Below are 17,292 nucleotides of genomic sequence, written 5' to 3'. Positions count from 1 at the left end.
TTTCCCTGTGTATAGGAACCCTATTTCCTGTGTATAGGAACCCTATTCCCTGTGTATAGGAACCCGATTCCCTTTGTATAGGAACCCTTTTCCCTGTGTATAGGAACCCTTTTCCCTGTGTATAGGAACCCTATTCCCTGTGTATAGGAACCCTTTTCCCTGTGTATAGGAACCCTATTTCCTGGAACCCTATTCCCTGTGTATAGGAACCCTATTCCCTGTGTATAGGAACCCTTTTCCCTGTGTATAGGAACCCTTTTCCCTGTGTATAGGAACCCTTTTCCCTGTGTATAGGAACCCTATTCCCTGTATAGGAACCCTATTCCATGTATAGGAACCCTATTCCCTGTGTATAGGAACCCTATTCCCTGTGTATAGGAACCCTTTTCCCTGTGTATAGGAACCCTATTCACTGTGTATAGGAACCCTTTTCCCTGTGTATAGGAACCCTATTCACTGTGTATAGGAACCCTTTTCCCTGTGTATAGGAACCCTATTCACTGTGTATAGGAACCCTTTTCCCTGTGTATAGGAACCCTATTCACTGTGTATAGGAACCCTATTTCCTGTGTATAGGAACCCTATTTCCTGTGTATAGGAACCCTATTCCCTGTGTATAGGAACCCTTTTCCCTGTGTATAGGAACCCTTTTCCCTGTGTATAGGAACCCTATTCCCTGTGTATAGGAACCCTTTTCCCTGTGTATAGGAACCCTATTTCCTGTGTATAGGAACCCTTTTCCCTGTGTATAGGAACCCTTTTCCCTGTGTATAGGAACCCTTTTCCCTGTGTATAGGAACCCTATTTCCTGTGTATAGGAACCCTATTCCCTGTGTATAGGAACCCTATTCCCTGTGTATAGGAACCCTATTCACTGTGTATAGGAACCCTATTCACTGTGTATAGGAACCCTATTCACTGTGTATAGGAACCCTATTAGGAACCCTATTCCCTGTGTATAGGAACCCTATTCCCTGTGTATAGGAACCCTATTCCCTGTGTATAGGAACCCTATTCCCCCTATTCCCTGTGTATAGGAACCCTATTCCTGTGTATAGGAACCCTATTCCCTGTGTATAGGAACCCTTTTCCCTGTGTATAGGAACCCTTTTCCCTGTGTATAGGAACCCTTTTCCCTGTGTATAGGAACTCTATTCCCTGTATAGGAACCCTATTCCATGTATAGGAACCCTATTCCCTGTGTATAGGAACCCTATTCCCTGTGTATAGGAACCCTTTTCCCTGTGTATAGGAACCCTATTCACTGTGTATAGGAACCCTTTTCCTGTGTATAGGAACCCTATTCACTGTGTATAGGAACCCTTTTCCCTGTGTATAGGAACCCTATTCACTGTGTATAGGAACCCTTTTCCCTGTGTATAGGAACCCTATTCACTGTGTATAGGAACCCTATTTCCTGTGTATAGGAACCCTATTTCCTGTGTATAGGAACCCTATTCCTGTGTATAGGAACCCTTTTCCTGTGTATAGGAACCCTTTTCCCTGTGTATAGGAACCCTATTCCTGTGTATAGGAACCCTTTTCCCTGTGTATAGGAACCCTATTTCCTGTGTATAGGAACCCTTTTCCCTGTGTATAGGAACCCTATTTCCTGTGTATTGGAACCCTTTTCCCTGTGTATAGGAACCCTATTTCCTGTGTATAGGAACCCTATTCCCTGTGTATAGGAACCCTATTCCCTGTGTATAGGAACCCTATTCCCTGTGTATAGGAACCCTATTCCCTGTGTATAGGAACCCTTTTCCCTGTGTATAGGAACCCTATTCCCTGTGTATAGGAACCCTTTTCCCTGTGTATAGGAACCCTATTTCCTGGAACCCTATTCCCTGTGTATAGGAACCCTATTCACTGTGTATAGGAACCCTTTTCCCTGTGTATAGGAACCCTATTCACTGTGTATAGGAACCCTTTTCCCTGTGTATAGGAACCCTATTTCCTGTGTATAGGAACCCTATTTCCTGTGTATAGGAACCCTATTCCCTGTGTATAGGAACCCTATTTCCTGTGTATAGGAACCCTATTTCCTGTGTATAGGAACCCTATTCACTGTGTATAGGAACCCTATTCCCTGTGTATAGGAACCCTATTCCCTGTGTATAGGAACCCTATTATCTGTGTATAGGAACCCTATTCCCTGTGTATAGGAACCCTATTCACTGTGTATAGGAACCCTATTCCCTGTGTATAGGAACCCTATTCACTGTGTATAGGAACCCTTTTCCCTGTGTATAGGAAGCCTATTTCCTGTGTATAGGAACCCTTTTCCCTGTGTATAGGAACCCTATTTCCTGTGTATAGGAACCCTATTCACTGTGTATAGGAACCCTATTCCCTGTGTATAGGAACCCTATTCACTGTGTATAGGAACCCTTTTCCCTGTGTATAGGAACCCTATTCACTGTGTATAGGAACCATTTTCCCTGTGTATAGGAACCCTATTCACTGTGTATAGGAACCCTTTTCCCTGTGTATAGGAACCCTATTTCCTGTGTATAGGAACCCTTTTCCCTGTGTATAGGAACCCTATTCCCTGTGTATAGGAACCCTATTCCCTGTGTATAGGAACCCTATTCACTGTGTATAGGAACCCTATTCCCTGTGTATAGGAACCCTATTCACTGTGTATAGGAACCCTTTTCCCTGTGTATAGGAACCCTTTTCCCTGTGTATAGGAACCCTATTTCCTGTGTATAGGAACCCTATTCCCTGTGTATAGGAACCCTATTCCCTGTGTATAGGAACCCTATTCACTGTGTATAGGAACCCTATTCACTGTGTATAGGAACCCTATTCCCTGTGTATAGGAACCCTATTCCCTGTGTATAGGAACCCTTTTCCCTGTGTATAGGAACCCTATTCCCTGTGTATAGGAACCCTTTTCCCTGTGTATAGGAACCCTATTCACTGTGTATAGGAACCCTTTTCCCTGTGTATAGGAACCCTATTTCCTGTGTATAGGAACCCTTTTCCCTGTGTATAGGAACCCTATTCCCTGTGTATAGGAACCCTTTTCCCTGTGTATAGGAACCCTATTCCCTGTGTATAGGAACCCTATTCCCTGTGTATAGGAACCCTATTTCCTGTGTATAGGAACCCTATTCCCTGTGTATAGGAACCCTATTCCCTGTGTATAGGAACCCTTTTCCCTGTGTATAGGAACCCTATTTCCTGTGTATAGGAACCCTATTTCCTGTGTATAGGAACCCTATTCCCTGTGTATAGGAACCCTTTTCCCTGTGTATAGGAACCCTATTTCCTGTGTATAGGAACCCTATTCCCTGTGTATAGGAACCCTATTTCCTGTGTATAGGAACCCTATTCCCTGTGTATAGGAACCCTTTTCCCTGTGTATAGGAACCCTTTTCCCTGTGTATAGGAACCCTATTCCCTGTGTATAGGAACCCTTTTCCCTGTGTATAGGAACCCTATTCACTGTGTATAGGAACCCTTTTCCCTGTGTATAGGAACCCTATTTCCTGTGTATAGGAACCCTATTTCCTGTGTATAGGAACCCTATTCACTGTGTATAGGAACCCTATTTCCTGTGTATAGGAACCCTATTCCCTGTGTATAGGAACCCTTTTCCCTGTGTATAGGAACCCTATTCCCTGTGTATAGGAACCCTATTCACTGTGTATAGGAACCCTATTCACTGTGTATAGGAACCCTATTTCCTGTGTATAGGAACCCTATTCCCTGTGTATAGGAACCCTTTTCCCTGTGTATAGGAACCCTATTTCCTGTGTATAGGAACCCTATTCCCTGTGTATAGGAACCCTATTCCCTGTGTATAGGAACCCTTTTCCCTGTGTATAGGAACCCTATTCCCTGTGTATAGGAACCCTTTTCCCTGTGTATAGGAACCCTATTCCCTGTGTATAGGAACCCTATTCCCTGTGTATAGGAACCCTATTTCCTGTGTATAGGAACCCTATTCCCTGTGTATAGGAACCCTTTTCCCTGTGTATAGGAACCCTTTTCCCTGTGTATAGGAACCCTATTCCCTGTGTATAGGAACCCTTTTCCCTGTGTATAGGAACCCTATTCACTGTGTATAGGAACCCTTTTCCCTGTGTATAGGAACCCTATTTCCTGTGTATAGGAACCCTATTTCCTGTGTATAGGAACCCTATTCCCTGTGTATAGGAACCCTTTTCCCTGTGTATAGGAACCCTATTCACTGTGTATAGGAACCCTTTTCCCTGTGTATAGGAACCCTATTTCCTGTGTATAGGAACCCTATTTCCTGTGTATAGGAACCCTATTCACTGTGTATAGGAACCCTATTCACTGTGTATAGGAACCCTATTTCCTGTGTATAGGAACCCTATTCCCTGTGTATAGGAACCCTTTTCCCTGTGTATAGGAACCCTATTCCCTGTGTATAGGAACCCTATTCACTGTGTATAGGAACCCTATTCACTGTGTATAGGAACCCTATTTCCTGTGTATAGGAACCCTATTCCCTGTGTATAGGAACCCTTTTCCCTGTTTATAGGAACCCTATTTCCTGTGTATAGGAACCCTATTCCCTGTGTATAGGAACCCTTTTCCCTGTGTATAGGAACCCTTTTCCCTGTGTATAGGAACCCTATTCCCTGTGTATAGGAACCCTTTTCCCTGTGTATAGGAACCCTATTCCCTGTGTATAGGAACCCTATTCCCTGTGTATAGGAACCCTATTTCCTGTGTATAGGAACCCTATTCACTGTGTATAGGAACCCTATTTCCTGTGTATAGGAACCCTATTCCCTGTGTATAGGAACCCTTTTCCCTGTGTATAGGAACCCTATTCCCTGTGTATAGGAACCCTTTTCCCTGTGTATAGGAACCCTATTCCCTGTGTATAGGAACCCTATTCCCTGTGTATAGGAACCCTATTTCCTGTGTATAGGAACCCTATTCCCTGTGTATAGGAACCCTATTCCCTGTGTATAGGAACCCTTTTCCCTGTGTATAGGAACCCTATTCCCTGTGTATAGGAACCCTATTCCCTGTGTATAGGAACCCTATTCCCTGTGTATAGGAACCCTTTTCCCTGTGTATAGGAACCCTATTCCCTGTGTATAGGAACCCTTTTCCCTGTGTATAGGAACCCTATTCCCTGTGTATAGGAACCCTATTATCTGTGTATAGGAACCCTATTCCCTGTGTATAGGAACCCTATTCACTGTGTATAGGAACCCTATTCCCTGTGTATAGGAACCCTATTCACTGTGTATAGGAACCCTTTTCCCTGTGTATAGGAACCCTATTTCCTGTGTATAGGAACCCTATTCCCTGTGTATAGGAACCCTATTTCCTGGAACCCTATTCCCTGTGTATAGGAACCCTATTCCCTGTGTATAGGAACCCTATTATCTGTATAGGAACCATATTCCATGTATAGGAACCCTATTCTCTGTATAGGGTGTAATTTGGGACACACACAAGGAAGCAGAGAGCCAATGGAATGGTGTCTACATGAAGCATCAATTAATGTGTTGAATTGATCTCTGACCTGAGTCAACAGATCTTGTATAGACTAACTAGGGGTGTGTCCTTTGAAAGTAACTAGGGGTGTGTCCTTTGAAAGGAACTAGGGGTGTGTCCTTTGAAAGTAACTAGGGGTGTGTCCTTTGAAAGTAACTAGGGGTGTGTCCTTTGAAAGTAACTAGGGGTGTGTCCTTTGAAAGTAACTAGGGGTGTGTCCTTTGAAAGTAACTAGGGGTGTGTCCTTGGAAAGTAACTAGGGGTGTGTCCTTGGAAAGTAACTAGGGGTGTGTCCTTTGAAAGTAACCAGGGGTGTGTCCTTTGAAAGTAACTAGGGGTGTGTCCTTCGAAAGTAACCAGGGGTGTGTCCTTAGAAAGTAACCAGGGGTGTGTCCTTTGAAAGTAACTAGGGGTGTGTCCTTTGAAAGTAACTAGGGGTGTGTCCTTTGAAAGTAACTAGGGGTGTGTCCTTTGAAAGTAACTAGGGGTGTGTCCTTTGAAAGTAACTAGGGGTGTGTCCTTAGAAAGTAACCAGGGGTGTGTCCTTAGAAAGTAACCAGGGGTGTGTCCTTAGAAACTGTTGCAGCTAACGTGGTACTTTATTGATGACCCAGACCCTCAGTAGAACAGTGAACTCTGTTAGTTATTGATGACCCAGAACCTCAGTAGAACAGTGAACTGTGTTAGTTATTGATGACACAGAACCTCAGTAGAACAGTGAACTGTGTTAGTTATTGATGACACAGACCCTCAGTAGAACAGTGAACTGTGTTAGTTATTGATGACACAGACCCTCAGTAGAACAGTAAACTGTGTTAGTTATTGATGACACAGACCCTCAGTAGAACAGTGAACTGTGTTAGTTATTAACTTCTTGATCTTACCCATCCCGGATTCGGTATCGTGAATACAGCCTCAGGCTCATTACCATAATGATTTATGAAAATCGCAAATTAAATGAAATGTACTAGCTCTCAAGCTTAGCCTTTTCTTAACAACACTGTCATCTCAGATTTTCAAAATATGCTTTTGAACCATAGCAAAACATGCATTTGTGTAAGAGTATTGATAGCTAGCGTAGCATTTAGCGTAGCATTTAGCGGGCAACATTTTCACAAAAACCAGAAAAGCATTCAAATAAAATAATTTACCTTTGAAGAACTTCGGATGTTTTCAATGAGGACTCTCAGTTACATAGAAAATGTTCAGTTTTTCCTGAAAGATTCTTTGTGTAGGAGAAATCGCTCCGTTTTGTACATCACTTTTGGGTACCAAAAAAAAACAAATTCAGTCATCAAAACGGCAAACCTTTTTCCAAATTAACTCCATAATATTGACTGAAATACGGGAAACGCGGCAAAATCCTCAAGGTGTTTTTCACATATCTCTTCATTGATATATCGTTCGTGGAAGTCTACTTTCTCCTCTGAATCCCATGGAAAAATACTTGCAGCTGAAGATGACGCACCAATTTCGACGGAGGACACCGTGCGGACACCTGACAAATGTAGTCTCTTATGGTCAATCTTCCAATGATATGCCTACAAATACGTCACAATGCTGCAGACACCTTGGGGAAATGGCAGAAATTGTGGGCTCATTCCTGTCGCATTCACAGCCATATAAGGAGACATTGGAAAACAGAGCTTCAAAAATGTTGCTCATTTCCTGTTTGAAGTTTCATCTTGGTCTCGCCTGTAGCATCAGTTCTGTGGCACTCACAGATAATATCTTTGCAGTTTTGGAAACGTCAGAGTGTTTTCTTTCCAAAGCTGTCAATTATATGCACAGTCAAGCATCTTTTTGTGACAAAATATTGCGCTTAAAACGGGCACGTTTTTTTTATCCAATAATGAAATAGCGCCCCCATAGATGCAAGAGGAGACACAGACCCTCAGTAGAACAGTAAACTGTGTTAGTTATTGATGACCCAGACACAGACCCACAGTAGAACAGTAAACTGTGTTAGTTATTGATGATCCAGACACAGACCCACAGTAGAACAGTAAACTGTGTTAGTTATTGATGATCCAGACACAGACCCACAGTAGAACAGTAAACTGTGTTAGTTATTGATGACCCAGACACAGACCCACAGTAGAATAGTAAACTGTGTAATTTGACACATTTTGGTTCACTCACAGATGATAGATCGTTAGACATTGATTTAAAAATGATAAGTGTCTGGCGGCTGGGTTATCGAGAGACATAACGCAACTCGTTAGAACAAGCTAAAAGCTGCAGAGAATTTGGGAAACTCACCCTGGTTGTATGATACCACTATCTAACTGTGTAGCATTATACATACCTGTAACTGTGTAGAATAGCATTGTAAATAACTTGAACTGTGTAGAATAGCATTATACATACCTGTAACTGTGTAGAATAGCATTGTAAATAACTTGAACTGTGTAGAATAGCATTATAAATAACTGTAACTGTAGAATAACATTGTAAATAACTAACTGTGTAGAATTGCATTGTAAATAACTAACTGTGTAGAATAACATTGTAAATAACTGTAACTGTGTAGAATAACATTGTAAATAACTGTAACTGTATAGAATAACATTGTAAATAACTGTAACTGTATAGAATAGCATTGTAAATAACTGTAACTGTATAGAATAACATTGTAAATAACTGTAACTGTATATAATAGCATTGTAAATAACTGTAACTGTGTAGAATAACATTGTAAATAACTGTAACTGTGTAGAATAACATTGTAAATAACTGTAACTGTGTACAATTGCAAATATTAATGCTGTTAATATTGTTGTTGTTTCCTGGTACAGATCTGGGATCCTTCAGTGGGAGGACGAGAGGAGGTGTGTCTGTAAGGGAAGGACAAGGAGTGGTGCTCATGTGTACCCCACCCCCTCATTCTCCAGGTAAGACCCTCAATCCCTAACCCTCCTCATGTGTACCCTACCCCCTCATTCACCAGGTAAGACCCTCAACCCCTAACCCTCCTCATGTGTACCCCACCCCCTCATTCTCCAGGTAAGACCCTCAATCCCTAACCCTCCTCATGTGTACCCCACCCCCTCATTCTCCAGGTAAGACCCTCAACCCCTAACCCTCCTCATGTGTACCCCACCCCCTCATTCTCCAGGTAAGTGAATAACAGACAGTCCTTACTGCTATTAGCCAATAGAAACACATTGAATAACAGACAGTCCTTACTGCTATTAGCCAATAGAAACACATTGAATAACAGATAGTCCTTACTGCTATTAGAAACACATTGAATAACAGACAGTCCTTACTGCTATTAGCCAATAGAACACATTGAATAACAGACAGTCCTTACTGCTATTAGCCAATAGAAACACATTGAATAACAGATAGTCCTTACTGCTATTAGAAACACATTGAATAACAGACAGTCCTTACTGCTATTAGCCAATAGAACACATTGAATAACAGACAGTCCTTACTGCTATTAGCCAATAGAAACACATTGAATAACAGACAGTCCTTACTGCTATTAGCCAATAGAAACACATTGAATAACAGACAGTCCTTACTGCTATTAGCCAATAGAAACACATTGAATAACAGACAGTCCTTACTGCTATTAGCCAATAGAAACACATTGAATAACAGACAGTCCTTACTGCTATTAGCCAATAGAAACACATTGAATAACAGACAGTCCTTACTGCTATTAGCCAATAGAAACACATGGTCAAAACATTTAAAAAAGGAAGTACTTCCATATACACTGACCATACAAAACATTAAGAACACCTGCTTTTTCCTTGACATAGACTGACCAGGTGAATCCAGGTTATGATCCCTTATAGATTGATGTCACTTGTTAAAGGATTTTTAAGCCTTGAGACAATCGCGACATGGATTGTGTCTGTGTGTCGTTCAGAGGGTGAACGGACAAGACAAAATATTGAAGTGCCTTTAAACAGGGTATGGTAGTAGGTGCACCGGTTTGTGTCAAGAACTGCAATGCTGCTGGGTTTTTCACACTCAACAGTTTCCCATGTGTTTAAAAAATAGTCCAACACCCAAAGGACATCCAGCTAACTTGACCCAACTGTTGGAAGCTTTGGAGTCAACATTGGCCAACGTCCCTGTGGAACGCTTTCGACACCTTGTAGAGTCCATCCCCCGACGAATTGAGGATGTTCTGAAGGCGAAAGTGGTGTGAGGGGGGTTGAAACTCAAAATTAGTAAGATGTTCTTAATGTTTTGTAAACTCAGTGGATACTTCCATTCATTTTTGAATCTGTTACCGGGTTCCCGTCAGAAGAGTCTTCTGCGGTTTGTGGGAATCGCAAACGTCCGCAAGCCTTTGGGACACTACAGACAGAAGTTGACTCATCAGTAATACTGACTTCATCTCCAGCTTAAACATTTTAAATTCAGTTTAAACTTTAAATAGCTTAAATCTGAAATATCTAGCTTAAACAGGTGGATTTTGTTGGGGATTGTTTTGTTAATGCTAAAATGCAACACCCATTTTGTTACTTTTTAATTAATGCACCATACCCATTGATTTATGTGTAATGTAACAGCGTCAGGAGCGTAGTTCAACCGTTTTTCCCCATATCAACTCAAAATATCAACTTTTTTTACTACAATGTTTGTAAACAATGTAATTGTAAACAAACACAATATAGCATGGTTAAAACTATAATGTTGATATCATGGATGGTCAGTCTTTGCATCCATACCTCTGTCTATTAATTTAAGAGTCGTTATATTTCTCCAGGCCATCAGCTGTTTACTGTTTCTCCAGGCCGTTTACTGTTTCTCCAGGCCCTCAGCTGTTTACTGTTTCTCCAGGCCCTCAGCTGTTTACTGTTTCTCCAGGCCCTCAGCTGTTTACTGATTCTCCAGGCCCTCAGCTGTTTACTGTTTCTCCAGGCCGTTTACTGTTTCTCCAGGCCCTCAGCTGTTTACTGTTTCTCCAGGTCTGTTTACTGTTTCTCCAGGCCCTCAGCTGTTTACTGTTTCTCCAGGCCCTCAACTGTTTACTGTTTCTCCAGGCTGTTTACTGTTTCTCCAGGCCCTCAGCTGTTTACTGTTTCTCCAGGCCCTCAACTGTTTACTGTTTCTCCAGGCTGTTTACTGTTTCTCCAGGCCCTCAGCTGTTTACTGTTTCTCCAGGCCCTCAGCTGTTTACTGTTTCTCCAGGCCCTCAACTGTTTACTGTTTCTCCAGGCTGTTTACTGTTTCTCCAGGCCCTCAGCTGTTTACTGTTTCTCCAGGCCCTCAGCTGTTTACTGTTTCTCCAGGCCCTCAGCTGTTTACTGTTTCTCCAGGCCCTCAGCTGTTTACTGTTTCTCCAGGCTGTTTACTGTTTCTCCAGGCCCTCAGCTGTTTACTGTTTCTCCAGGCCCTCAGCTGTTTGTTTACTGTTTCTCCAGGCCCTCAACTGTTTACTGTTTCTCCAGGCTGTTTACTGTTTCTCCAGGCCCTCAGCTGTTTACTGTTTCTCCAGGCCCTCAGCTGTTTGTTTACTGTTTCTCCAGGCCCATCCCTCAGCCGTTTACCATAAAAGTTATATTTTTTTACTACAGATTGCTACTTTAAAAACCACGCCTCTATTGTTCTTCAATTTGATAATCTCATGGTTTACATGAATTGGATTTAGTTTGCTGGTTCCTAAAATGCCCATTTTTATTTATTTCACCTTTATTTCACCAGGTAGGCTAGTTGAGAACAAGTTCTCATTTGCAACTGCGACCTGGCCAAGATAAAGCAAAGCAGTGTGAACAGACAACAACACCGAGTACACATGGAGTAAACAATTAACAAGTCAATAACACAGTAGAAAAAAAGAGTCTATATACATTGTGTGCAAAAGGCATGAGGAGGTAGGCGAATAATTACAGTTTTGCAGATTAACACTGGAGTGATACATTATCAGATGGTCATGTACAGGTCGAGATATTGGTGTTCAATAGAGCAGAAAAGTAAATGAATATAAACAGTATGGGGATGAGGTAGGTAAAATTGGGTGGGCTATTTACCGATAGACTATGTACAGTTACAGCGATCGGTTAGCTGCTCAGATAGCAGATGTTTGAAGTTGATGAGGGAGATAAAAGTCTCCAACTTCAGTGATTTTTGCAATTCGTTCCAGTCACAGGCAGCAGAGAACTGGAACGAAAGGCTGCCAAATGAGGTGTTGGCTTTAGGGATGATCAGTGAGATACACCTGCTGGAGTGCGTGCTACGGGTGGGTGTTGCCATCGTGACCAGTGAACTGAGATAAGGTGGAGCTTTACCTAGCATGGACTTGTAGATGACCTGGAGCCAGTGGGTCTGGCAACGAATATGTAGCGAGGGCCAGCCGACTAGAGCATACAGGTCGCAGTGGTGGGTGGTATAAGGTGATTTAGTAACAAAACGGATGGCACTGTGATAAACTGCATCCAGTTTGCTGAGTAGAGTATTGGAAGCTATTTTGTAGATGACATCGCCGAAGTCGGGGATCGGTAGGATAGTCAGTTTTACTAGGGTACGTTTGGCGGAGTGAGTGAAGGAGGCTTTGTTGCGGAATAGAAAGCCTACTCTAGATTTGATTTTAGATTGGAGATGTTTGATATGAATCTGGAAGGAGAGTTTACAGTCTAGCCAGACACCTAGGTATATATAGTTCACCTAGGTATTCATAGTCCACATATTCTAGGTCGGAACCATCCAGGGTGGTGATGCTCGTCGGGCGTGCAGGTGCAGGCAGCACGCCAAAAGCATGCATTTGGTTTTACTAGCGTTTAAGAGCAGTTGGAGGCCACGGAAGGAGTGTTGTATGGCATTGAAGCTCGTTTGGAGGTTAGATAGCACAGTGTCCAAGGACGGGCTGGAAGTATACAAAATGTTGTCGTCTGCATAGAGGTGGATCAGGGAATCGCCCGCAGCAAGAACAACATCATTGATATATACAGAGAAAAGAGTCGGCCCGAGAATTGAACCCTGTGGCACCCCCATAGAGACTGCCAGAGGACCGGACAGCATGCCCTCCGATTTGACACACTGAACTCTGTCTGCAAAGTAGTTGGTGAACCAGGCAAGGCAGTCATCAGAAAAATCGAGGCTATTGAGTCTGCCGATAAGAATATGATGATTTACAGAGTCAAAAGCTTGGCGAGGTCGATGAAGACGGCTGCACAGTACTGTCTTTTATCGATGGCGGTTATCATATCGTTTAGTACCGTGAGCGTGGCTGAGGTGCACCCGTGACCGGCTCGGAAACCAGATTGCACAGCAGAAAAGGTACGTTGGGATTCGAGATGGTCAGTGACCTGTTTGTTGACTTGGCTTTCGAAGACCTTAGATAGGCAGGGCAGGATGTATATAGGTCTGTAACAGTTTGGGTCCAGGGTTTCTCTCCCTTTGGAGAGGGGGATGACTGCGGCAGCTTGCCAATCCTTGGGGATCTCAGACGATATGAAAGAGAGGTTGAACAGGCTGGTAATAGGGGTTGCGACAATGGCGGCGGATAGTTTCAGAAATAGAGGGTCCAGATTGTCAAGCCCAGCTGATTTGTACGGGTCCAGGTTTTGCAGCTCTTTCAGAACATCTGCTATCTGGATTTGGGTAAAGGATAACTGGAGAGGCTTGGGCGAGTAGATGCGGGGGGCCGGAGCTGTTGGCCGAGGTTGGAGTAGCCAGGAGGAAGGCATGGCCAGCCGTTGAGAAATGCTTGTTGAAGTTTTCGATAATCATGGATTTATCGGTGGTGACCGTGTTACCTAGCCTCAGTGCAGTGGGCAGCTGGGAGGAGGTGCTCTTGTTCTCCATGGACTTCACATTGTCCCAGAACTTTTTGGAGTTAGAGCTACAGGATGCAAATTTCAGGGCCAGTTGGTCAGGATGATGTCTATGAGGGTGCCCTTGTTTACAGATTTAGGGTTGTACCTGGTGGGTTCCTTGATGATTTGTGTGAGATTGAGGGCATCTAGCTTAGATTGTAGGACTGTCGGGGTGTTAAGCATATCCCAGTTTAGGTCATCTAACAGAACAAAATCTGAAGCTAGATGGGGGGCGATCAATTCACAAATGGTGTCCAGGGCACAGCTGGGAGCTGAGGGGGGTCAGTAGCAGGCGGCAACAGTGAGAGACTTATTTCTGGAGAGAGTCATTTTTTAAATTAGTAGTTCGAACTGTTTGGGTATGGACCTGGAAAGTATGACATTACTTTGCAGGCTATCTCTGCAGTAGACTGCAACTCCTCCCCCTTTGGCAGTTCTATCTTGACGGAAAATGTTATAGTTGGGTATGGAAATCTCCGAATTTTTGGTGGCCTTCCTGAGCCAGGATTCAGACACGGCAAGGACATCAGGGTTAGCAGAGTGTGCTAAAGCAGTGAGTAAAACAAACTTAGGGAGGAGGCTTCTGATGTTGACATGCATGAAATGCCCATACATCCCAGGTCAAAAGTTGTGCACTATATAGGGAATAGCGTGCTATTTGGGACCAAGGCAGTGTTTAGTTCACTTTCTATATGCTTGCCAAGATGAGGATATACAACAGGAGGATGATTTCTATTGAGCTCAGCCCTCTGCAGCACAGACCAAACAACAGCAGGATGATTTCTATTGAGCTCAGCCCTCTGCAGCACAGACCAAACAACAGGAGGATGATTTCTATTGAGCTCAGCCCTCTGCAGCACAGACCAAACAACAGGAGGATGATTTCTGCTGAGCTCAGCCCTCTGCAGCACAGACCAATCAACAGGAGGATGATTTCTGCTGAGCTCAGCCCTCTGCAGCACAGACCAAACAACATGAGGATGATTTCTGCTGAGCTCAGCCCTCTGCAGCACAGACCAAACAACAGGAGGATGATTTCTGCTGAGCTCAGCCCTCTGCAGCACAGACCAAACAACAGGAGGATGATTTCTGCTGAGCTCAGCCCTCTGCAGCACAGACCAATCAACAGGAGGATGATTTCTGCTGAGCTCAGCCCTCTGCAGCACAGACCAAACAACAGGAGGATGATTTCTGCTGAGCTCAGCCCTCTGCAGCACAGACCAATCAACAGGAGGATGATTTCTATTGAGCTCAGCCCTCTGCAGCACAGACCAAACAACAGCAGGATGATTTCTATTGAGCTCAGCCCTCTGCAGCACAGACCAAACAACAGCAGGATGATTTCTATTGAGCTCAGCCCTCTGCAGCACAGACCAATCAACAGCAGGATGATTTCTATTGAGCTCAGCCCTCTGCAGCACAGACCAATCAACAGCAGGATGATTTCTATTGAGCTCAGCCCTCTGCAGCACAGACCAAACAACAGCAGGATGATTTCTGCTGAGCTCAGCCCTCTGCAGCACAGACCAATCAACAGCAGGATGATTTCTGCTGAGCTCAGCCCTCTGCAGCACAGACCAAACAACAGCAGGATGATGTCTGCTGAGCTCAGCCCTCTGCAGTGAAGACCAAAGTGCCTTCCAAATTTCACACTATTCTCTAAAAAGTGTACTACTTCTGACCAGTGCTGGGCCTTAGTAAAAGTACTGCACTCTATATGTTTTATTTATTTAACCTTTATTCTTATTTACAATGACGGCCTACCGGGGAACAGTGGGTTAACTGCATTGTTCAGTGGCAGAATGACAGATTTTTACCTTGTCAGCTCAGGGATTCATTCCTTCAACCTTTCAGTTACTGGGCCAACGCTCTAACCACTAGACTACCTGCCTCCTCTAACCACTAGGCTACCTGCCTCCTCTAACCACTAGGTTACCTGCCTCCTCTAACCACTAGGCTACCTGTCTCCTCTAACCACTAGGCTACCTGCCTCCTCTAACCACTAGGCTACCTGCCTCCTCTAACCACTAGGCTACATGTCTCCTCTAACCACTAGGCTACCTGCTTCCTCTAACCACAAGGCTACCTGCCTCCTCTAACCACTAGGCTACCTGCCTCCTCTAACCACTAGGCTACCTGCATGCTCTAACCACTAGGCTACCTGCCTCCTCTTACCACTAGGCTACCTGCCTCCTCTAACCACTAGGCCACCTGCCTCCTCTAACCACTAGGCTACCTGCCTCCTCTAACCACTAGGCTACCTGCCTCCTCTAACCACTAGGCTACCTGCCTCCTCTAACCACTAGGCTACCCTGCCTCCTCTAACCACTAGGCTACCCTGCCCCCTCTAACCACTAGGCTACCTGCCTCCTCTAACCACTAGACTACCTGCCTCCTCTAACCACTAGGCTACCTGCCTCCTCTAACCACTAGGTTACCTGCCTCCTCTAACCACTAGGCTACCTGTCTCCTCTAACCATTAGGCTACCTGCCTCCTCTAACCACAAGGCGACCTGCCTCCTCTAACCACTAGGCTACCTGCCTCCTCTAACCACTAGGCTACCTGCCTCCTCTAACCACTAGGCTACCTGCCTCCTCTAACCACTAGGCTACCTGCCTCCTCTAACCACTATGCTACCTGCCTCCTCTAACCACTAGGCTACCTGTCTCCTCTAACCACTAGGCTACCTGCCTTCTCTAACCACTAGGCTACCTGACTCCTCTAACCACTAGGCTACCTGCCTCCTCTAACCACTAGGCTACCTGCCTCCTCTAACCACTAGGCTACCTGCCTCCTCTAACCACTAGGCTACCTGTCTCTTCTAACCACTAGGCTACCTGACTCCTCTAACCACTAGGCTACCTGACTCCTCTAACCACTAGGCTACCTGCCTCCTCTAACCACTAGGCTACCTGCCTCCTCTAACCACTAGGCTACCTGCCTCCTCTAACCACTAGGCTACCTGCCTCCTCTAACCACTAGGCTACCTGCCTCCTCTAACCACTAGGCTACCTGTCTCCTCTAACCACTAGGCTACCTGCCGTCTCTATAAAGGGAATTGAGTGACATTTAGGATGCATCTATAAAGGGAGTTGAGTGACATTTAGGACACATGACATGACATCTCGTAGCTATCATTTATCATGTTAGCCTAGCTATCCTTTGTCATGTTAGCCTACCTATCATTTATCATGCTAGCTTAGCTATCATTTGTCATGTTAGCCTAGCTATCATTCTACAACTGTGATTTTTTTCACAGTGGACGCTCAATTTGACCCAAGAGCTCAAATTGACCGGGTAATTTACCGGGTCATTAGAAATTTAAATCCATTATTTTTTCACGCAGACACAGCGGTAGTGTGTGTGGGAGGTGACAAACTTTAATGACATATCTCACATCTCACTGCAGTTGTCCTCTAATGTACGCTCTGCTTTAGTTGATCTGATCTCCTTGGTCATGAATCATCTAGGTTTTTTGAATGCATCCCAAATGTCACCCTATTGCCTATAAAGTGCACTACTTTTGACAAGCGCTTATGGGCACTAGTCAATAGTAGTGCACTAAATATGAAATAGGGTGACATTTGGGATGTACACTTTCTGTTTGGCTCAGCTCTCTTCCAGCATCCCACTGTTCAACGGCTGGAGTGGCCCCTCAGGATGGCTTGCCAAGAGCCTGTCAGCCTCAGATACTCCTCCTCTCCTCCCCTCTCCATTCTTCTCACATCCTCTCTACCTCTTTCCTCTCCTCCCCTCTCTATTCCTCTCCTCTCCTCCTCTCCTCTCCTCCTCTCCTCTCCTCTCCTCTCATCTCATGTCCTCTCCTCTCCTCGCCACACTTCTCTCCTCTCCTCTCATCTCATCTCATCTCCTCTCATCTCCTCTCATCTCATCTTTTGTCCTCTCCTGTCCTCTCCACACTTCTCCTCTCCTCTCCTTTCCACTCCTCTCATCTCATGTCCTCTCCTCTCCTCTCTTGTCCTCTCCTGTCCTCGCCACACTTCTCTCCTCTCC

At 44.4% G+C, this 17,292-nt stretch overlaps 1 protein-coding gene across 1 annotated transcript in view; it reads left to right on the top strand.

Moving 5' to 3' along the window:
• The window catches only part of LOC135553261 (contactin-5-like), a 447,274-nt gene that overhangs the window by 60,599 nt on the left and 369,383 nt on the right, over window positions 1–17,292 (top strand). Inside the window, exon 3 of the mRNA XM_064985436.1 lies at window positions 8,292–8,387. Within this exon, the coding sequence (XP_064841508.1) occupies window positions 8,292–8,387 (96 nt within the window). The remainder of the gene's footprint in view (window positions 1–8,291; window positions 8,388–17,292) is intronic.

The sequence above is a fragment of the Oncorhynchus masou genome, chromosome 13 (genome assembly GCF_036934945.1).
Source record: "Oncorhynchus masou masou isolate Uvic2021 chromosome 13, UVic_Omas_1.1, whole genome shotgun sequence".
Taxonomy (NCBI): Eukaryota; Metazoa; Chordata; class Actinopteri; order Salmoniformes; family Salmonidae; genus Oncorhynchus; species Oncorhynchus masou.
The sequence above is the reverse complement of the archived record's forward strand: the minus strand, read 5'-3'. Positions and strand labels throughout refer to the sequence as shown.